A 23,384-nucleotide genomic window follows, 5' to 3' on the forward strand; every position below is an offset into this window, starting at 1 on the left:
CAGCTATGTTTCAATATCTAGTGGAAAGCCTTCCCAGAAGAGTATTATAGCAGCAAAGTGGGGACCAACTCCATATTAATGCCAATGATTTTGGAATGAGATGTTCAACGAGCAGGTGTCCATATGCTTTTGGTCATGTAGTGTGTATATAGAATTGCTATTGGAAAGTATTCAGACCCCTTGACTTTTTCCACATTTTGTTACATTGCAGCCTTATTCTAAAATGTATTAAATAAAACATTTCCCCCAGAAATCCACACACAATACCACATAATGACATAAAAACAAAATAAGAAACATCTTATTTACATAAGTATCCAGAGCCTTTGCTATGAGACTCGAAATTGAGCTCAGGTGAGTCCTGTTTCCAGTGATCATCCTTGAGATGTTTTTACAACTTGATTGGCGTCCACCTGTAGTAAATGCAATTGATTGGACATGATTTGAAAAGGCACACACCTGTCTATATAAGGTTCCTCAGTTGACCGTGCATGTCAGAGCAAAAACCAAGCCATGAGGTCGAAGGAATTGTCCATAGATCTCTGAGACAGGATTGTGTCGAGGAACAGATCTGGGGAAGGGTACCATGAAATGTCTGCAGCATTGAAGGTCCCCAAGAACACAGTGGCCTCCATCATTCTTAAATGGAAGAAGTTTGGAAGCACAAATACTCTTCCTAGAGCTGGCCGCCCGGCCAAAATGAGCAATCGGAGGAGAAAGGCCGTTGTCAGGGAGGTGACCAAGAACAAGATGATCACTCTGACAGAGCTCCAGAGTTCCTCTGTGGAGATGATAAAACCTTCCAGAAGAACAACCATCTCTGCAGCACTCCACCAATCAGGCCTATATGTTAGAGTGGCCAGACGGAAGCCGATCCTCAGTCAAAGGCAGATGACAGCCCGCTTGGAGTTTGACAAAAGGCACCTAAAGACTCTCAGATCATGATAAACAAAATTCTCTGGTCTGATGAAACCAAAATGGAACTCTTTGGACTGAATGCCAAGCGTTACATCTGGAGGAAACCTGGCACCATCCCTATGGTGAAGCATGGTGGTTGCAGCATCATGCTATGGGGATGTTTTTCATCGGCAGGGACTGGGAGACTCTTCAGGATCGAGGCAAAATGAATGAAGCAATGTACAGAGAGATCCTTTACAAAAACCTGCTCCAGAGCTTTCAGAACCTCAGACTGGGTTGAAAGTTCATATTCCAACAGGACAACGACCCTAAGCACACAGCCAAGACAACGCAGAAGTGGCTTTGGGACAAGTCTCTGAATGTCCTTGAGTGGCCCAGCCGGAGCCTGAACTTGAAACTGATCGAATGTCTCTGTAGAGACCTGAAAATAGCTGTGCAGCAACGCTCCCCATCCAACCTGACAGAGCATGAGAGGATCTGCAGATAAGAGCGAAAGAAACTCCCAGAATACAGGTGTGCCAAGAGTGTAGCGTCATATCCAAGAAGACTTGATGTTGTAATCGCTACCAAAGGTGCTTCAACAAAGTACCGAGTAAAGGGTCTGAACAACTATCTAATTGTGATTTTTCAGTTGTGTCACTATGGGGTATTGTGTGTAGATTGACGAAGAAAAAAACAGTCTTACCAATTTTATAATAAGGCTGTAACATAACAAAATGTGGAAAAAGTCAAGGGGTCTTAATACTTTCCGAATTTCAGGACCACAGAGCTGAGCAACTAAAACGACCTGAGCAACTAAAACGACCTGAGCAACTAAAACGACCTGAGCAACTTCTACCATGACCTGTTCTAATTCTTGGTACTGTTAAAAGCAAATGAAACAATTGATATGTATTTACCGACCTGATTAAAAAAGAACAGAGACAAAATTGCATTTTGGCTAGTATAGCCTTATAAATCAGTGTATATCAGTGTTCAAGCCTACGCAAGGCCAAGGACGACCAGTCAAAAGCGCTGGAGAGATCAGTGATGTGTTAGACATTTTTGATTTGTAATGAACCCGAGGGAAGCATGATATACTGAATAAAGTTCTCTCAGGGTAGTGGTAGAGGCCTGCATATATAAATGTTTGTGTGGCGATGTTTTGCTGGTGACACTGCCAGTGATTTATTTAGAATTCAAGGCACACTTAACCAGCATGGTTCCCCCACAGCATTACGCAGAATTACGCCATACCATCTGGTTTGCATTTTGGTTTGGTCAGGGCGTGAGTTGGGGTGGGCATTCTATGTTTTGTATTTCTAGGTGTTTGGCCTGGTGTGGTTCTCAATCAGAGGCAGCTGTCTATCGTTGTCTCTTATTGAGAACCACCCTTAGGTAGCCTCATTCCCACCTGTGCTTGTTGGGTAGTTGTTTCCTGTTGTGTGTCTGCACCAGCCAGAACTGTTTCGGTCGTTATTCTTTGTTATTTTTGTTATTTCAGTGTTCAATTAATAAATATGGACACGTACCACGCTGCACCTTGGTCCTCTCCTTCCAACAGCCGTTACATTATCATTTGTTTTTCAACAGGACAATTACTCAAAACACATCTCCAGGCTGTGTAAGGGGTCAGGAAGTCCTGAGGCATGGTCCTAGGGCTCAGGTCCTCCGACAGAGAGAAAGAAAGAGAGAAACAGAGAAAGAGAGAAAAAGAGAGAGAGAATTAGAGAGAGCATACTTAAATTCACACAGGACACCGGATAAGACAGGAGAAATACTCCAGATATAACAGACTGACCCTAGCCCCCCGACACATAAACCACTGAAGTATAAATACTGGAGGCTGAGACAGGAGGGGTCAGGAGGCACTGTGGCACCACAGGCAGGATATAACCCCACCCACTTTGCCAAAACACAGCCCCCACACCACTAGAGGGATATCGTCAACCACCAACTTACCATCCTGAGACAAGGCCGAGTATAGCCCACAAAGGTCCCACAGTGTGCTTAAAGCTGGGACAGGAGTGTGTAATTGGGTATTGCACAAACTGCGTGCTGCCTAGACTACCACTATTTGCGGGTTAGATGTCTGGGTGGTCTGCAATAGGTCGTTTCATTTGGTATCCGTTGGGTTCGGCTTGGGGCTGGATTGCAGTTCCCCATTGTGATGTATTTTACTGAGAATACCAACTCAAAGGGAATGTTATATTTTGACTACTGTTCCCCGAACAAGGGAAACGAGGAACAACACCTGTTTGGCCCAGCGCCGCCGGTTCTGGGGTCGTTGAAGAGCGGTACTGAATTAAGGAAGGAATCCGAGCCTCAAAGTTATCACTTGTGGAAGGGCGGGGCTTCCAGCAAAGCACCGTTTTCATTGGCCTTGTCAGCGCGATCTTAGTTCTTCAGTCGAAGTCGTGAGAGTACAACTCCCCAAAGTGATGTGTTGTACCTCGCTTCCCTCCTTCAGGGAACAGTAGTTATAGTCATAATGTTATGTTTCAGAGCCTTTTTCAAACCAGACAATAGAACAGAGCTACCAGTAAAATTGAATGCAGGTATCTAGCTTCCATCCAGAGTGCCACCTATAACATTTTAATTTAATAGCCCTATGGAATTAGATCAGCTGCAACTCAACATGTTTACAGATGCTATTCCAGAGATCAGATGAAACTTCTCTTATATATCTGTGAACTCCACTGGATTCCTAGAGCCCTTATTTTCTATAACAGTGTTTATAGGTTGTCTCTAATACAGTTAAAATCGAAAAACGGATTATAATATGCTTTCATTCATACAGTAAACTCAGGACCATACAGTAAACTCACGTTGTATATTAAGCAGAGTGAGAGGACAAACAACTATTCAGTCAAATAATTGAGGAACATTTGATATGCGAACCATCAAAGGACCTTGTCAGCAGTTTTCCAAGAAGAGACTGAATTACCTAAGACGCCAATGCTAGTTATTTATAGCAGATCTTTGTCGTAAACACTTACCTAATTTGTCAGCATGGCTGTATGCTTGTCACACTCACGATTGGGGGCGCATGGATTTCACGTACGGTACAAAAACTTTCTCGTTATCTTGTTTGTGTAGTCTGTGGGGAGTCTTTGGCAGAACTAGGCCACTCTTGAGTGTGGCATTCGCTTCTCTAATGAAATTGTTGCTAATGTTATTTGGCATTCCAGTTACCTATGGAACATTGAAGTGGGTCAAGTATGTGACCAAAAAGCTTCAAAGACCGCCAACAAAACTCCTCTCCTGTATCTTATTTAGGTCAGATCTACCGTGAGCAGCAGATGTATCTGGGAGCAGTGTGACTTGACTAGGCAACACACAGCTATCCTGTATGTTAGAGAGGAGACCAGACTCCCAACATAGTGGATGTATGCATTGTATTAGGCTGACCTTTCCCTCAAGGTCACGCATATACAACCAATTTGCTGTCTAAGAGCTCAATTCTCGGGCCACTCTCTTTTCTCTGTATATATCAATGATGTCACGCTTGCTGCTGGTGATTCTCTGATCCACCTCTATGCAGACGACACCATTCTGTATACATCTGGCCCTTCTTTGGACACTGTGTTAACAAACCTCCAAACGAGCTTCAATGCAATACAACACTCCTTTCGTGGCCTCCAACTGCTTTTAAATGTTAGTAAAACTAAATGCATGCTCTTCAACCGATTGTTGCCGGCACCCGCCCCCCCCCAACTGGCATCACTGCTCTGGACGGTTCTGACTTAGAATATGTGGACAACTACAAATACCTAGATGTCTGGTTAGACTGACTGATCAATCTCCCTCAGCCGCCCCTCCCCCTGTCAACCTCCCAACTGTCACCCCTGAAACTAGGATCTCTGAATTTGCCCCTATTGACTTTCCTTATATCTCAAAATGCATCATGTCATCCAAGAATACAACTTGCTCCCTGGATCCTCTCCCAACTATTCTCTTCAAAGACTGCCTGCCTGCCTTGTGTCCATACTGTATATCACTCACATTGACAACTTCTCCCTCGCCCATGGAACTGTCCCTCCATCGACAAAATAGCTGCAGTCAAAAAAGTGAGGACTGGACATCACCATCCTCAATAACTTCCGCCCCATTTCCAACCTCCCCTTCCTAGCCAAGACTCTGGAACGCACTGTTGCCTCCCAAATACAAACCCACCTGGTAGTTTACAACCTGTTCGAGCCCCTCCTGTCTGGTTTCCACCCCCTCCACAGTACTGAAACGGCTCTCCTCAAAGTTATCAATGACCTCCTCACATCTGCTGATGCTGGTGCCCTCAAGATCCTAATTCTCCTTGACCTGAGTGCCACTTTTTTTCTTCTTCATATCCTCCTCACCAGGCTTGGGGGTCTGGGTGTTGAGGGCACCCCACTCTCCTGGCTGCAATCATACCTCACAAACCGGACCCAATACAACTTTTAGTTTTCTGTTATATTGGGGGCGGCTCCTGAGTGGCGTAGCGGTCTAAGGCACTGCCTCTCAGTGCAAAAGGTGACACTACAGTCCCTGGTTCGAATCCAGGCTGAATCACATCCAGCTGTGATTCAGAGTGCCATAGGGCGCCGCACAATTGGCCCAGCGTCATCCGGGTTTGGCCGGGGTAGGCCGACATTGTAAATGACATGCCTAGTTAAATAAATAATAATGAAACACCTCCCTCAATGGCTACACCTCAGACTCAGCTGCAGTTAAATAGGGTGTCCCCCAGGGATCTGTGTTGGGTCCCTTACTCTTCATCTACGTCAGACCATCTGTCACTTCAACCTTGACTTCCACTGCTATGCCGATGACACCAGATCTACCTCTGCACCAAATCCCTCAACCCACCTCTGACCCACATTGAATTCTTCCCTCACCAAAGCTGGCAACCTCACCACTGTCTATCCCTCCATGCACACTACCTTGGTGACATCATGGACTGTCCTTTGACCACCACATAAGACAGACTGTCAAATCCTCATTCTTCCACCTCCTCAACATTGTCAAATTTAGCTCCTTTCTCTCCTGTCCTGCCGCTGAAACATGCATTCATCTCCTCCCATCTTGACTACTGCAACTCACTACTTTCCGGCATCAACCCAAGCTCCCTCTATAAGCTCCAAACGGTTCAAATCTCTGCACCCCGACTCCTCACCCACACTAAGTCCTGGCAGCACATCATCCATGCCCTCTGTGAACTCCACTGGATTCCTCTCTCCCAACACATTGATTACAAGATCCTCCTTCTGACCTACAAAACCCTTCACCACCTTACCTCTCAGACCTTCTTCTCCCATACCAACACACATGTGCACTCCGTTCCACCACAGCAGGCCACCTTGTCATCCCCAGGTCGAAGCTCCAGAGTTTCTGCGAGGTTGCTCCTAGGCTCTGGAACTCCTTCCTTCCAGCCATCCATGACTCGGAGTCCACCACTATCTTTCAGTCCCTCCTACAGCCCTACCTCTTTTACAAGGCCTACGTTTTAGCCCCCTCCCACACAAATACGAGCAAAGAAATACACTGCAAAGACACTCATCTCTTCACCATACTGTGCAGGGGGGGGGGGTCAGGGTGAGAAGGGGGTTTTCTGGGAATATTTAAGATGTTCTTTAATTGATTGGATTTATATGGCGGTGCTTTTCTACCAACTGAGGTACTCAAAGTACTTTTCATAGTAGGAGGAAACTCACCTCATCCACCGCCAATGTGTAGCACCCACCTGGGCGATGAAGGGCAACCATTTTTTGACAGAATGCTCACCACACATCAGCTATCAGGTGGAGAGGTGAGGAGTGATACATGCCGATGAGGAATGAGGGGGATGATTATGTGGCCATGATGGAATAGCGCCAGGTTGGGAATTTAGCCAAGATACCAGGGTTAAAACCCCTCCTCTTTTTAATGACCACACCCGTTTAATTTCCCATCCAAAAGACGACACGCCTACGCAGGGCAATGTCCCCTTCACTGTCCTGGGGCATTGGGATCTCCTTAGACTAGAGGGAAGAGTGCCCCCTACTGGTCTTCCAACACCACTTCCAGCAGCATTGGATCTCCCATCCAGGGACCGACCAGGACTGGCTCTGCTTAGGAAGGTTCTGCTCGGGTTTCAGATGTTTTCGGGAAGATGGACAGGGACTCTGCTGTCCTACTGTAGCTTCAGGGGGAAGCTGGTTCCACCATTGGTGTGCCAGGAGAGAGAAGAGCTTGGACTGGGCTGAGTGGGAGCCTACCTTGTTGGAAAAATGACTTGTCATGTGTAACGGATGTGAAATGGCTAGCTAGTTAGCGGGTACGCGCTACTAGCGTTTCAATCAGTTACGTCACTTGCTCTGAAACCTAGAAGTAGTGTTGCCCCTTGCTCTGCAAGGGCCGTGGCTTTTGTGGAGCGATGGGTAACGARGCTRKGTGGGRGACRGTTGTTGATGTGTGCAGAYGGTCCCTGGTTCGCGCCCGTGTCGGGGCGAGGGGACGTACTAAAGTTATACTGTTACATTGATGCTGTTGACCCGGATCACTGGTTGCTGCGGAAAAGGAGGAGGTTGAAAGGGGGGTGAGTGTAACGGATGTGAAATGGCTAGCTAGTTAGCGGGTACGCGCTACTAACGTTTCAATCAGTTACGTCACTTGCTCTGAAACCTAGAAGTAGTGTTGCCCCATGCTCTGCAAGAGCCGCGGCCTTTGTGAAACGATGGGTAACGATGCTTCGTGGGCGACCGTTGTTGATGTGTGCAGAAGGTCCCTGGTTCGCGCCCGGGTATGGGCGAGGGGACGGTCTAAAGTTATACTGTTACACATGCACAAAGTAGATGTCCTAACCGACGTGCCAAAAGTATAGTTTGTTAACAAGAAATTTGTGGAGTGGTTGAAAAATGAGTTGTAATGACTCCAATCTAAGTGTATGTAAGCTTCAAACTTGAACTGTATATGGACTCAGGTGGTTGAATACTTATCTAATCAAGATATAAGTGTTTTATTTTTCATGAATCTTAAAACAAAGTTCTTCCACTTTGACATTAGAGTAGTTTGTGTTGATCATAGGAAAAAAAAAGACAAATCCTTTTTAATCCCAATTTGTAACACTACAAAACGTGGAAAAGGTCAAAGGGTATGAATACTTTCTGAAGGCACTGTATCTCCCCATAAGCGCTCACAAATGATTGAATCATTACTGGACAATGCATTACCACGTTTGGCCTTCGAATCATGTTTTGATCTCCTGCCACAGCCAAGAAAATGAAGTTGAATGTGCTACAAAAGGAACTAAGCATGGCAGCCGAAGGTAAATCAATGAAGACGACACGCTGCAGCACAGCCGCGTGAAATTAGACGCCGGGAGAAAGTAGAGCATGACCACAGAGAACAAGAGAAGAGCGTTACATTATTAAAGTAGGGTAATGTGACACCTTTGCGAGCAAAAAGAAGGCAAGCCATTTAAATCACAGACATCTTTTTTATTGGTCAAACGGAAAGACCGAAAAAGCAGAATCCTTTCTCAGCTGTACACAGTCGTAGTTTCTGACACTCTCTTCTGCAGGCGTGGACTAATTAGCATATCATTGGTACACTTTTCTATATAGCGCTTGATACTCAGACTGAGTAGACACAGAAACACAAAATTGACTTATTGGTTCCCCTTCACCTGTTAGCGAAGGTTTTACAATGCACCAATGGTGAGTGCAAGGTAAAAGACCTGTAACATAATGTGCCTGTGGACATGGACATATTTGATACTGTATCCCTCCTCATATGTCATGCTGACATCTCCATTGGTTAGTAACGATCCCTTGTGTGAAAAGCGCACACAGACAGCGATCTAGAATGATCAATCAAGAAGACAACATTATGGACACAGAAACTTCTTGACAAGATATACTCATAAATAGCTTGATCAAAAGCCAAGATATTAAAAAATTAAATTAAAACCATTATGCACAGCCAAATACATCAATTATAAAAAGTGAGTTGCATGGCATGATGCTAATGCCGTGTCCATGGATCTAAGAAGTATTAGACTTTCATGATGCATGTCATGATACTTTCAAATGCAACACTGAAATACAGTGACATACTGTAACAACTGATAATGTTCATTGTACAGATATTTAAATATTCAAAGTTCTTACATGTATTTATATTCTTTTTGAAAACGCATGAATAGAAAGCTTTTTGTGTGATTCTGTTAATATAATAATTTGTGTGATACATTTTTAATATAATTTGATTTATTTCATTAGCACGGTAATGTCTGTACACTTAACATATTGTCAAATATTATTATTCAAAGGAGGGCTTACTCTTTGTGTGGGTATGGATGGGTGACTTCTATCCTGAGCTTTTCACATTGATTAAAAATGATATTGTAAAGGCAGGAGGAGGATTGGGCACAAGGATACAAAAGCAGAGAAAATAAACAAAGTCTAAACAATGTATACAATTCTAAAAATGTGACATTCCAAGAAGAGATCTTTCAAACACAAAATGTAAATGCTAAATACATGTAAATAAATTAAAGATGAGATAGAAAATTCAAGAGTATTTGGACACACTTCAATCAGCCAGCCCATCAACCTCTGTATCTATACTGCAGTGCCACTTTTGTCCTTGTTATTCGTCTAGTAGATCACTTTTAAGCTTTTGCAGTGTGTGTATCAGAACTATTGAGAAATGCACGTTAAACCAAACCAAAGCAATTTCTCTTAGGGAAGGAGTTTTAAATTATGTCATAATAAACTTTTAATATCATAATTTATGCACCATGCAATTATTTAGTGTTTTACATTTAATACAACAGCATTGAGCATTGTTATTGTATTTTATTTGCCCTACAATGTCAGTAATGTTAAAAGCCTGGCTTGAAGAGGTGTTATAATCAAAAGTAAATATATATCTGTCACTGTAGTATTTAGTTGTGATAGTTTAATGATTTTTGGGATAGTTCCGAAATAAGTTTCAGTGGGGTTAACAATGTCCAATGAAGCATGATAGACAGGTTTCACGTTTTCTTTGTTAAAAAGTGACAGTGTACAGTAGCTTCCAGGGCAATATGTTTAAACCACAGTGTGATTCCCCTCTCCACACTCCAGCCCCCTCCCATCAAATATGTTACCCAAGTTCATTCCAAACATGATGGGGAAAAAATATGGAGAGGAATAAAAATACATTTACCACAAAAATAAGAAAACAAAAAAGGGACAAAACCAGGACAAGGGCAGGTTTAAATCAAACAGCAACCCATCATAACCAAACACATATTCTTGAAAAATCCATTTGAAAATGATTTATTTTTACAGGTTGCACAGTTTATATTGAAACACTGAATCTGGGATAGATGATCCAGTATTAAAGAGGGGAGAGGGGGATAGGTGGACAGATGAGGAGGAAGGGTGATCACTCTTCCTCTGTGCATCCCAGTAACTCTGCACGCAAAGTGATCCTTCCGTACCACGACCATGGAAGGATCCGGACAAATCGGGCGTAGATGGGCGGATCTATCACGTTCTTTCTGTGCGTGTCATTGTCAAAGTTTCCTTGGAACACCTGCGAAAGGAAGGACAGTGGGAATGAGATTAAATTAATGGTGATCTTGAACACCCACACATATCTCAGCAAGCTTGTTAGTGTATGTGAGCCTCATTATGCACAGAAGTGAGATTAGAAAGGATAGAAAGAGCAAAGGTTAGAAGAAGACAAAGAGTGATGGACATGCTGTGTAGGCTACATAATTCTGATGGGTTAGGGTTAGGGTTAGGGCATTCCATAATGCTAGGAGGTATGGTCACGACCTGTGCTTTTTGGCCGTAGAAAACACATGGCAGCGGAGTTAGCGACCTTTTGTCCTTTGCCTCACGGCAGGCCATTCTTAGTGCTATAGTATCCAACAAGACCCAATAGACATGCAAAACTACGGCCCAGAAGCAAATGATCAATCTCACTGTTGATATGTAGTTAAACGTGCAAGCATGACATATTCCAATATAAACAAGCATAATTGACGTATTGGGATGTATACTGTGTTGTTGATAATTAAAAGCCTTGTGCCTAAGTGTGGTTAATCGACAGTAGAATGATATGGGATATGTACCTATTGGGAAAGCTTAGCTAAAGTCCATGATCATTTCAATTAAACAAGTGTGATTATGACTATCTAATTGGGATGTAATGGGACTCGTCATCGTCGCTATGTGAAATGTAAAACCAGTGGGCCGGACCCCAGCAGGTGCTGAAAACATTCTGCCATTGAGCGGTTGAAATTAGCCAACTATGACCCCGAGAAAATGTTCAACCAGAACCCTTTCTATGGAAAGTAGGCTTTCTCAGTCGTGTTCCTGGAGCCCCCACCAGGGAGCAAAAACGTTTCTTACAAAATGCATTCTGATGGTCCCCAAGACCCAGGGATATTAAATGATGATGTTACTCTAACTGGTATGTACTGTACGTTTGGCAGGTCTGAAAAGTGAAACATTCCATTTGTGATATAGATTGACGTGTTCTTCTTCATCGTGCACAGGATTTGAGGGAAGTAATGACACTTGAAGAAGCCGCAGTGCATTTCCACTCAAATAATCCTGCTCCTTACTGAAACAAGAGAGCAGTGAGAATGCCTGCATTATCCTCCCACTGAAAGCCACTTCATAGCCACTTCAGGCTGCTCAATTCCCAAATTATTCCACAAATCGCTAATACAAACGGAGCTTATTCCCCCTCTAGGGAGGGTGACGTCTCAATGGCTTTTCTGGGGCCCTGTGTATGACCAGCAATAGCTCTCATATCATGAGAGTCTGCTGCTGAGAGCTCTAGAATTACTGCAGTTCTAACTGAGCATGGTGAGTAGGGCATATAAAGCCTGTCGTTAGGGCCCAGAGTTTTTCCCAGTCCGATCACGTGGTCAGGACAAAGCCCAAAGAGGTGCACTACGATGCAAGCAAGATCTACTCTGGGTATTCTAAAGCTAGCCAGCTTCAGTTAGCTTCACAATCCAGCTCAGGCTTCATCCATGTTACGAAGGTGGATATTGATCGTGCAATTGCCGCTTACTCAAGCCTGCTCGAGCTGGGTTGTGGACCGCGCATTCATGTTGCACGTGGCTAGTCAAACGCCAAACTCTTCATTGAGAAAATGCTGAAACATCAATCCATGGGTGAGCCAGTGCCACATTTTCATTTCTGCCGAAATAAAAATGAAATCAAAGTCATCTGGCAAATTCAACAGGCTATGGCGTATTAGAAGTGATTTCTTTATTTTATTACCTATTGTTAATGCCGTCTTTGGTATCTTGTGGTGTGCTTGTCAATTAACAAGCACTTTTTCCCCCACTCCTATCGATAAAATAATTGCATTACGTCATTCAAAAGTTTTACTCTGCGTGAAGTTTCAAATGCATTATGTCATTGCTAAGTGTGTAATGTGACACGTATTTTAACATTTTAAACAATTTACACAGAAAAAGCATTTGATTAAATTAACGGGATTAACACTTTTTCGGTAAGTACATGTGTAATTTCATAGTGTTGATGTCTTCACTATTATTCTACAATGTAGAAAATAGTAAAAATAAAGAAAAACCTGTGAATGAGTAGGTGTGTCCAAACTTTAATACAAACAGTATTTCTATAACTACATGCAACATATAAGTGAGTGACTGCTTGCATGTCCCTGGTTTGCTCCCGAGTGGCACAGCGGCGTAAGGCACTGCATCTCAGTGCTAGAGGCATCACTACAGACCCTGGTGTGATACCGGGCTGTATCACAAACATCTGTGATCGCGAGTCCCATAGTGTGGCGCACAATTGGCACAGTGTCGTCTGGGTTAGGGGAGGGTTTGCCCAGGGAAAGCTGTCAGTGTAAAATAAGAATTTGCTCTTAACTGATTTGCCTACTTAAATAAAGTTTAAATAAAATAAAATAAATAAATTGTTATAGTGTCCATGAGTATCTATATGCTGACAGAGGCCTCTTTACTCGCCATCTAGATCTAACTGCCTGCAGTCTCTGCCACACTCAGGCTCAGGAGGGGAGAGACCTGAGGAGAATATGTACAATGCTGTGCCCAGCCAGACAGAGACACACACACACACAAACGTACACACTCTCTCTGTCTTGCGCGCAAACATGCATGCATGAATGTGCACATGAAAACACACACATACTGTACACACACAAACACTGTACTTCAGATTTTCTCTCTCACAGACACTCATGCTTGAATCTATAGACAGAGACAGAAACACAGACAGACAGATCTCTTAGCCCAGGCCAACCTCTCCAAGCCTGTGGCGTGACAGGAAAAGTCTCTGGAGTCCGGAAGCCTAATGTGTCCTCTAGCATTAATCACCTGCTCCACTCGACTGAGAGGTGGAAACACCTTGAAAAGTCCTATATCTGGAAAGCTCCTCACAGCTCTGTGCTGGGACACACTGATTAATATCCCCCCAGGCCTTGCTCTAAAAGATGCAGTAGAACCTGAGTAAGGATAATAGGACATAGGATGCTTTTTTTGTGAATTGCATATTTTATTGTTTTACTACCTATGAATAGCATCACTATAGTATCACTGTATTCTCAGTCTGTACTCTTTTTATGGCCACAAATCCTGAGGAGGAACTATAGATTTCAACACAAAGGTTGCTATGATCTTGACAGTGTATATTTTATCACTTTTCTCTCGGCCCTGCCAGGCTTGCCAAACGCTTGGAATTCTTCCAGTACTTAAAATTGAGATTGCTTGGCTGAAACTCACACTCGGTAAGCGGTGGCCCACATCCAAAGATCATCTTGTGGTTGAAATTATAAACTCCTCAAGCGAGGCATTTGAGCGGCGGATGGAGAAGTGTTTTCAGGCATGGGCTGCTAAACTGAAGATGTATTTGTACATGTTGGCATAAATTGATGTGTGCCCATTGGAGGGTGATATGTGTCGTAACAAGCCACCATCATATATACAGTGACTTCGGAAAGTATTCAGACCCCTTGACTTATTCCACATTTTATTACGTTAAGTCTTATTTATAAAATGTATTAAATACAACATTTTCCTCATCGATCTACACACAATACACTATAATGACAAAAAAACATTTTAGCATTGAAGGTCCCCAAGAACACAGTGGCCTCCATCATTCTTAAACGGAAGACCTTTGGACCCACTAAGACACTTCCTAGAGCTGGCCGCCCTGCCAAACTGAGTTATCGGAGGAGAAGGGCCTTGGTCAGGGAGGTGACCAAGAACGCGATGGTTACTCTGACAGAGCTCCAGAGTTCCTCTGTGGAGATGGGAGAACCTTCCAGAAGGACAACCATCTCTGCCACACTTCACCAATCAGGCCTTTATGGTAGAGTGGCCAGACAGAAGCCAATCCTCTGTAAAAGGCACATGACATTCTGCTTGGAGTTTGACAAGAGGCACCTAAAGACTATCAGACTACGATAAACACGTTTCTCTGGTCTGATGAAACCAAGAATTACATTTTTGGCCTGAATGCCAAGTGACATGTACTGTGAAGTATAGTGGTGGCAAAATCATCCTGTGGGGATGTTTTTCAGCGGCAGGGAATGGGAGACTAGTCAAGATCGAGGGAAAGATGAACGGAGCAAAGTATAGAAAGATCCTTGATGAAAACCTGCTCCAGAGTGCTCAAGACCTCAGACTGGGCAAAGGTTCACCTTCCAACACGACAACGCAGGAGTGTCTTCGGGACAAGTCTCTGAATGTCCTTGAGTGGCCCAGCCAGAGCCCGGACTTGAAACTGATCGAATCATCTCTGGAGAGACCTGAAAATGGCTGTGCAGCGACGCTCCCCATTCAACCTGACAGAGCTTGAGAGGATCTGCAGAGAGGAATGTTAGAAACTCCCCAAATACAGGTGTGCCAAGCTTGTAGCGTCATACCCAAGAAGACTCAAGGCTTAAAAAAAACCTTTAAAAGTACTGAATACTAAAAAAAAAATGATTTTGTTTTGTCATGATGGGGTATTGTGTGTAGATTGAACCCCCCCCCCCCGAATTAATCAATTTTAGAATAAGGCTGTAACGTAACAAAATGTGGAAAAAGTCAAGGGGACTGAATACTTAACGAAGGCACTGTATATATTAGAATCTTTATCTTCACCCTGCTCCGCATATGAAAAAAGACAGCAATTTACTGTATTAAACTAATTTGATCACTTGTCATATGCTTATTTTGTGGATTCATGCTTCTGGGAGAATCTAGTTCACTGTAGCCTGTTAAAGAGAGATAAGCTGCCAGTGTGCTTTAAAGGCTTGCATAAATCAAGAGATCTGTGTGTGTGTGTGTGTGTATGTTTTTAGGTCTATGTGTAGGTGTGTTTCCTCCCAGGTTAGCCCTGCTCTGACCATCATCAGCAGAAGCTCCAGGAAATCCTTATCATTAAACAACCCAGTGAGAGCAGCAAAGTAAACAGGCCTCCTCTAAAACAACAGGCCCAGTAGTGCTGCTGCTCTCCTGACAGCAGAGTGTTGTCACAGCCTCCTTCCCTTTCCGTTCGCTGGCATGGGCGATTGGAATGCTCACGTGTCTGTTGAAGGACCGTAAACACAATTTCAGGCAGCATTCCGACCAGGACTGCTAGACAACGTGCCCTTATCTGATCCAGGATGCCAAGAGAAAGTCAGAGAGAGGCCTCAGCAAGCTGTGCTGGAGCCTGAGACGGGAAGATGCAACGCTCAACACAGAGCGATGAGACTGGGTCAGAGCTTGACAGCTATAAGCAGCACAATACATTTCTCCATTCATTCTGTCAATTGTTGTTTTGTGTTTGATTGTTCGCTTGGGCATTTATTGTCTTTTTTCTCCTCGTTGTGCTTTTCCCACTCATTCACTTTTTCTTTCAGTTGGATTCAATTCTTGGTTGCAAAATTAACATTTCTATTTGGATTCCTTTGGGATTTTACCGCATGTCAAAATAGCGTTGGCCTTTTACATCTACTAATATTATGCTTGAGTTTTGGTGGATACCGTTCCTTCCACTACTGATGGCATGCAGGGTTTGGGTTACATGCATTTCATAGGAAAGCAGTGCTGTTAATGGAGTGAGGACGGCTCACCTTGTCCTTCCTCTGTTTTTCATCTTGATATACGAGCCACCTCTCTCCATCGTTGCTGTAGGCCACCTTGTAGGAGCCCACGAACTGGACATGGCCAAAGTCCTTCGCCCCCTGGGTGATGACGCCGGTAATTTTAGTAGGCAGGAGCATGTCAACCTGAGAGAGACCGAGAGTGAGAGAGAGTGTGGAGGGTGAGGGAGAGAGATAGAAACAGAGAAAAACTTTACTTTATCACCTCCGACTCAGCTAAACAAAAGTGTCAGAGATGCTCAGTTTTCTCCAAGTTCAATTATTTAGAGCTAACACAACAGTGCAGGTTTCTGACTAGTGTGTACAGAACACTATTACCAAGCCCATGTAGGATTCCATGGAATGAAGTCAATGGATTGTCAGGGTTAGCTCCCCTACATTTATTCTGTGTTAATTATGCTCAATGAGTAATGTACGGGGAGTCATAATGCAGAAAATTACAAATAATTTGAATCTAAAGTGGAAGAACCTGAGAGCAGTGCATGATGAGATGGGTTTCCGTGGAGTATAAAACGGGTGCATTAAGGAGATCAAGCGAGATGTCTGAGCAGAATTATGAGTGTTTTCGGTTCATCTTTTATAATTGAGCATGAATCAGCATAGCTTTGAATCAGAGGAGAAAAACAACCCAATGTGTGCATGTGGAATTCCTAATCATCCCAGGCTGCATCCCAAAGAGGAACCAGGGTGAAAAGCACAAACTGTCCATTCTGTAACATCATTTGAATCTCTTTCACATGCCAACAAAAAGGTCACTTAAATTCATGGCTTAAGGATCAAAGGCTTCATTCGTAGCTCATAAATATAAACGCATGACTGGCAACAGGGAATGTTTTACACACAACATGGCAACCATGACATAGTTTGAAACCATAACCACAAATGATCCAGTCTGCTCTTGATTTGGCTCAATGTCAATAACACCATGACGGTACAGTAACTGTCTTGCTAGATCCATGCACACCGATCCCCTTCACGGGGTGAAGAGAGAGCAAGAGAGGCGGTCAAAAAGGAGAGTCATACAAATGAGAGCGCGAGAGCGCGATATGGATTTCCTGAGCTGGATTTACAATACACAGGAGCCTATATGTCATCCTACATTTCTGAATTTAATTATATTCAACACATGGATTTTAATTGGCCACACCCCACAGGAAGCAGAATTTGAAATTAATTTGAATTGAAGGAAGTATAATTATATTCAAAGCAATTCAACTGATACATGAAACATGAAAGTCTCATTCATTTGACAAATCTTTTATCAAAAGGATCTGCCACTCATTAATGCAAAGAGTATACATACCATTTCAAGTATTATTTGGATTATAATTCAAAGATTGTCATGAAATTTTTGATTGCTCCCTTTCATATTGCAGTGTTTGATCTGCAGTAAAATTTACACAATGTAAAAATAAACGTGTATACAGTAGTGATGTGTAGAATAAATAAGCCATTTGAATTTCATGGAACTTCATTAAAATCTACTTTCTTTAACCTTTCATTGCTACCCATCCCGGATCCGGGAGCATCCTCATCAAAAAAGCTGACTAGCATAGCCTAGCCTAACGCGATAGGAATATCATATAATATAATTTTCATGAAATCACAAGTCCAATACAGCAAATGAAAGATAAACATCTTGTGAATCCAGCCATCATTTACGATTTTTAAAATGTTTTACAGCGAAAACACTATGTATTTCTATTAGCTAACCACAATAGCAAAAAACTCAACCGCATATTTTCACCATTTTTCTACCGCATAGGTAGCTATCACAAAACCGACCAAATAGAGATATAATTAGTCACTAACCAAGAAACAACTTCATCAGATGACAGTTTTATAACATATTATACAATAAATTTATGGTTTTTTTTCGAAAATGTGCATATTTGAGGTATAAATCATAGTTTTACATTGCAGCTACCATCAAAAATATCACCAAAGCAGCCAGAATAATTACAGAGAGCAACGTGAAATACCTAAATACTCATCATAAAACATTTATGAAAAATACATGGTGTACAGCAAATGAAAGATAAACATCTTGTGAATCCAGCCAATATTTCTGATTTTTGAAGTGTTTTACAGCGAAAACACAATATAGCATTATATTAGCTTACCACAATAGCCAAACACACAACCGCATTTATTCACCGCAAAGCTGGCATTCGCAAAAACCAGCAAAAGATATAAAATGAATCACTAACCTAAATCTATAACTAACTAAATGCTCTCTCCACTGGCTTCCAGTTGAAGCTCGCATCCGCTACAAGACCATGGTGCTTGCCTACGGAGCTGTGAGGGGAACGGCACCTCCGTACCTTCAGGCTCTGATCAGGCCCTACACCCAAACAAGGGCACTGCGTTCATCCACCTCTGGCCTGCTCGCCTCCCTACCTCTGAGGAAGTACAGTTCCCGCTCAGCCCAGTCAAAACTGTTCGCTGCTCTGGCACCCCAATGGTGGAACAAACTCCCTCACGACGCCAGGTCAGCGGAGTCAATCACCACCTTCCGGAGACACCTGAAACCCCACCTCTTTAAGGAATACCTAGGATAGGATAAAGTAATCCTTCTAACCCCCCCCCCCCTTAAAAGAGTTAGATGCACTATTGTAAAGTGGTTGTTCCACTGGATATCATAAGGTGAATGCACCAATTTGTAAGTCGCTCTGGATAAGAGCGTCTGCTAAATGACTTAAATGTAAATGTAAATGTAACCTTGACCAACTTCATCAGATGACAGTCTTATAACATCATGTTACACAATACATATATGTTTTGTTCGAAAATGTGCATATTTAGAGGTACAAATCGTGGTTTTACATTGTGAATACGTAGCCAAAATGCACAAAATTCTAATGTCGATTATGCCAATGTTGATGTCCTTCCCGCGCCTAGGTAGAGAAAGGAAATTGTGGTCACGTCATTCCAAGAGCTCTTGTTAGACCTCAGATCAAGCTAGACACCCCATTCCACCTTCCACTGCCTGTTGACATCTAGTGGAAGGCGTATGCAGTGCATGCAAATCCATAGAAATTAGGCAATTGAATAGGCAGGCCCTGGAACAGAGCATCGTTTTCAGATTTTTCACTTCCTGTCTGGAAGTTTGCTGCCAAATGAGTTCTGTTTTACTCACAGATATAATTCAAACAGTTTTAGAAACTTGAGTGTTTTCTATCCAATAGTAATAATAATATGCATATTGTACGATCTAGAATAGAGTACGAGGCAGTTTAATTTGGGCACGATTTTTTCCAGTGGAAACAGCGCCCCCATATTGACAAGAAGTTAAATCAAATGCAATTCCCTGTGGGGTGGGGCCAATTCAAATTCAAGAATTAAATTGGAATTATTGAACAATTTACAACTTTATTCAGAATTTAACCCAAGCCTGCTATACAGAACGTGATAAATGTGGGCCAAAACACAGAGGCGTCTCGCTCTCTCATGTTCTCAAGACCCTCGCCTGTACATCATCCCATACATTATATTACTATGCATTGCAACACATTACAACATATCATAATGCATTACATGCACAAACACAGCACACAAACATGGTGCACGTGAGCCCACATCTCCACAACATCTGTCATGAGGCCCGGAGATTGCTCCTGAGCTGGTCTTCAGTCCTGTTCTGACAGACATTCTCCAGGGATTCAAAGAGGTTTTCACTGTAGACATCTGTTTGGAAGAGCAGGCAGGCTCAGGCCTGGGTCCCTGACATATAGGGAGCCAAAGACATGGCTTGCTGTCAATCTTTCTGTGCTCTTATAGAACAAGAGTTATGTGATATGGAGTAAGCAGCCAGCTCTTGGGGTTCTGAAAACAACATAAAAAGGGTTGCCTCTCTGAGGCAGTATGTTAGTTGAACAGTTATGGTCCTAATTTAAAATCTTGGTACAAGGGCACTTTACCATGATGTCATGTAGGTAATTATACACATTGGCTTACATTGTTTTCTATTGAAACAGAGATACCTCCTTCAAAACCAGACCTGTACAGATGCTTCACCCCTTTGTTTAATGAAGTGTTCATGTCTGTTTTGGGAGGGGGGGACTTATAAATGGGGCTTTAAATAACCTCTCTTTTATAATTACAGCAATTGCAAACAGCCTCATGCATGAAGGGACACTAAAGGAATGGGTGAGGCTGTGGCTGCTTCAGGGAGAAGGAATGACACGTTGCATTGTGAGGCTCGATTACTCTCCAAGCAGAGCACAGCGTAGAGGTAGTCTCATGCTGGCCAACCTGTCAAGTCTGCCACCAAAACAAAGGCACGCTTGAAGGGGAACCTGTATTTGCGGTCATAGGTAGCAGTCAAAAAAGACGACCGCCCCCTGGCACAGTCAGCTCCCAACACTTTGATGCCCCAAACTGATTTAAAGGGCGAGATAAGCTTGTTAGAGCCAGGCGTCCCCCAAAACCCACCTTCCAACACACTTAACCCTGGCACACCGGGGGCTTTGAAGTCTTAGTGGCAACCTCTGGATCCTCGTGACAGAGAGGCACCAAAAAAAATCATCACAGCATTCCTTTCTCTCACTCCTTCTCCTCGGGTGAGTGGAAGTCGATACAAGCAACACCTCAAAGAGTCACACCCCCCCTCCTCGCTTACCCCATCCCCTGTTCTCCTCCATCACCATCTGCTTCCCCCATCATTGGAAAACATTCATAAAATTTGGCAGAATTAATTATCCCTGCATGGCGCTTCAAGGCGACACACGATTGTGTTTCTACGGGACAAATAGGGAAAGAGAGAAAAAAGAGAATATAAACTGAAAAAGAGGAGAGAGAAACCCCCCCATCTACTCATTGAGATGAGAGTTTGCGTGTGACGCCCATGTCCATATTTGAAGTGCTGGTTTTGTCAGAGGGGTGAAAAGAGTGCGAGGCTGCTGTAGAGGAATACAGTTAGCCCCTCTACTACTCCACACTGTATACATCCATAGCACCCAGCTAGCAGCTAGCTCCCCCTCTAGCTGAGCTAATTGTATGTGTTGAAGACTTATTTAATCTACACTGCTCATATAACCTCACCCAATTTCTAGACTGTTGGAAGTGTGTGTGTGTGTGGAGTGTACACAAGGCAAACGTTAGGAGCCGGGGTAGTGTACTGTAAGTACAGCTCACACAGGCATATGGACTCAACAGGATGATATCACGGCCCATCAACCCCACGATGAGGCCGCCATCATTAAAGCTTAAAGCAGAGGTGCGAGAAGAAATAGGTCAATTGCCATGGTTTTTCCGAACGTGGCATCTGTGCTCAGAAAACTGGATAAAAATGTCTCTTATTGTATCTTAGCAGGGGGCCCTGTATTTGAATAAAACATCACAGTATCGAGACATGCAAACATAATGCTTTTGAGATGCATCATTATGAAGGGAGAAGAAAAAAAATGGTGCAAGTTTCAATGCGCCAACTGTTTGAGGCAATACAGATCCAGACCTATGATTACCCTTGCATCAGTTAGAAAAAGCACCAAGCATGTTCTAGAATACCACCTCAAAGAATTGAACAGGTCAATCCACATGCTCTGGGAAAGCCGTTTTGAACATGTGGTCATGTCGAGCCTTAAGCCTGTTGATTCGGATAATCACAGTCTTGATTCTAACTCCAGGCAGCACTCAGGCCGGTCCAACCGGGAGACGCCGCGTGAGAATATAAGAGTGAAACACCTAAAACGCACGCACACGCATGCACACACACACCCACACCTACACCCACACCCACAATCCCAACTCCTTTCATGACTACCGTTTTCCACTTGAGGTGGCGAGATGTCAAATCACATAAGGCGTCTGCTGAGCACTGACATGGCGAAATGTGGGTTCTGTCCAGTAAGAAGTGTGGACACCTCTGTTACCTTGGGGACTAACTCACAGCGGAGATACGGTCACAAACTAAAAAGTCTCTGTCGTGGCTGTATCGGCGTGAGACCAGCCAGCAACTGCCAGGATGTGCTAAATGCCAAACATGGAAAAAAACAAACATGCAAAAACAGGACTTCCTGCTCACTCTGATATCGACCAGAGTGAAATGCTTTTTAAAATGTTCCATGTCGCCTTGCCCTCCTAGAGCAAAGGTCTAGTGACAGTTGCAGTTGTGGCGTGTACTGAATCCACTTTAGGAAAAAAATTATGTTTAAAAAATGATGAAGAAATATTGTTGACAGCTTCCCCTGCTGGTAAGACTGGTCCAAAGTGAGCTAATAAAAGTGTGCATCTTTAAACCAGACGGGTAGTCTTTAGCATTACAGTAACAGTGAATCCATCCCTCTTGCAAAGATCATCCTCTTCTTTTGAGGAAGACGACTGATTAAATATTTTATGAATCAAATGTTTTTTTGTGTGTGTTAAAAACAGTTAAATGAAAATGTCTATGCCATTACACATTTTGACAGGATGCATTTTGAAAGTTCAAGCACAGTAAAACTTAATACAATTCTATTATCGAGAGGAGTGGGAAGAAAGGTGCCTGTGCATTGATAAGCACACCAAAGCACATCAAAGACGGCATTAACGATAAGTAATAAAAGACGGCACTTCTAACACGCCATAACCTGCTGAAATTGCAAGATAACTTTTCTTTTCATGTTGATTTCGGCTAAAATGAAAATGTGGCATTGTCTCAATGAATAGTTCGACAAGCCATGTGTGACATGCACGCACAGTTAAAAGCCTGTTTGACTTAGCGGCAGCTGCATGATCAATATCCACCTACGTAGTATGGATGAAGCCTAAGCTGGAATTTGAAGCTGACTGAAGCTGACTAGCTTTATACAATCCTGAGTAGATCTAGCTTCCATCGTAGTATACCCCACTGGTGCTGCCAATTAGGGTGATTGTCAGTCAGTATCCCAGCTGGCAAGCCCTGAGGCTGCTGGGTTTGTTTGCTGGCCATGAGGCTTTTCATGGGTTTTTTAGTTTTAGTTTTGAAAACCTTTGGTGTTTTTCCTTTTTGTACATATTTATGTTTCTTCACCATCTTAACAAATAATAATCCACTTGGACTGGCCGTCCAAGAGGTCAAGTGGTAGAGGGACCAGAATTCGTAAATTGCTGTCTCCTGGTTGGTCATCCAACACGGTCCTCAAACACGGTTCTCACATAAATGCACACATTCATTCAGCAAACAGACCGTGTAACTAGGCCTAGGACCACTAGACAAAGCAATTGCATCTATATTATTAGGCTAGTTCATCGGTTTCGTAACATCACTTCCTCCTACCCTCCCTCCTTTCTTCCTCTGCGTAAAGCACACTTGCGTAAATAACCCTGTTTCCATATTTTTCCAGAATAACTATCTTGTTTGCTAAACTTAGCACATTTGAAAAAGAAAATTATCAAAAACATGGCAGTGTAAAACTGTTGAGTGCCTGTGAGGA

The 23,384-nt window shown here is 43.1% G+C and overlaps 1 protein-coding gene across 3 annotated transcripts in view; it reads right to left on the reverse strand.

The window, feature by feature from the left end:
• Window positions 1-8,330: 8,330 nt before the first annotated feature.
• The window catches only part of LOC111957881 (EGF-like repeat and discoidin I-like domain-containing protein 3), a 367,729-nt gene continuing 352,675 nt past the window's right edge, over window positions 8,331-23,384 (reverse strand). For all 3 annotated transcript variants that reach the window (XM_023978947.2, XM_023978946.2, XM_023978945.2), the window contains 2 exons: window positions 15,961-16,116; window positions 8,331-10,437 (listed from right to left, as the gene is read on the reverse strand). In XM_023978947.2, coding sequence (XP_023834715.1) covers window positions 10,288-10,437; window positions 15,961-16,116 — 306 coding nt within the window. In that variant the 3' untranslated portion in view covers window positions 8,331-10,287. The remainder of the gene's footprint in view (window positions 10,438-15,960; window positions 16,117-23,384) is intronic.

Source organism: Salvelinus sp. IW2-2015, linkage group LG33 (genome assembly GCF_002910315.2).
Source record: "Salvelinus sp. IW2-2015 linkage group LG33, ASM291031v2, whole genome shotgun sequence".
Lineage (NCBI taxonomy): Eukaryota > Metazoa > Chordata > Actinopteri > Salmoniformes > Salmonidae > Salvelinus > Salvelinus sp. IW2-2015.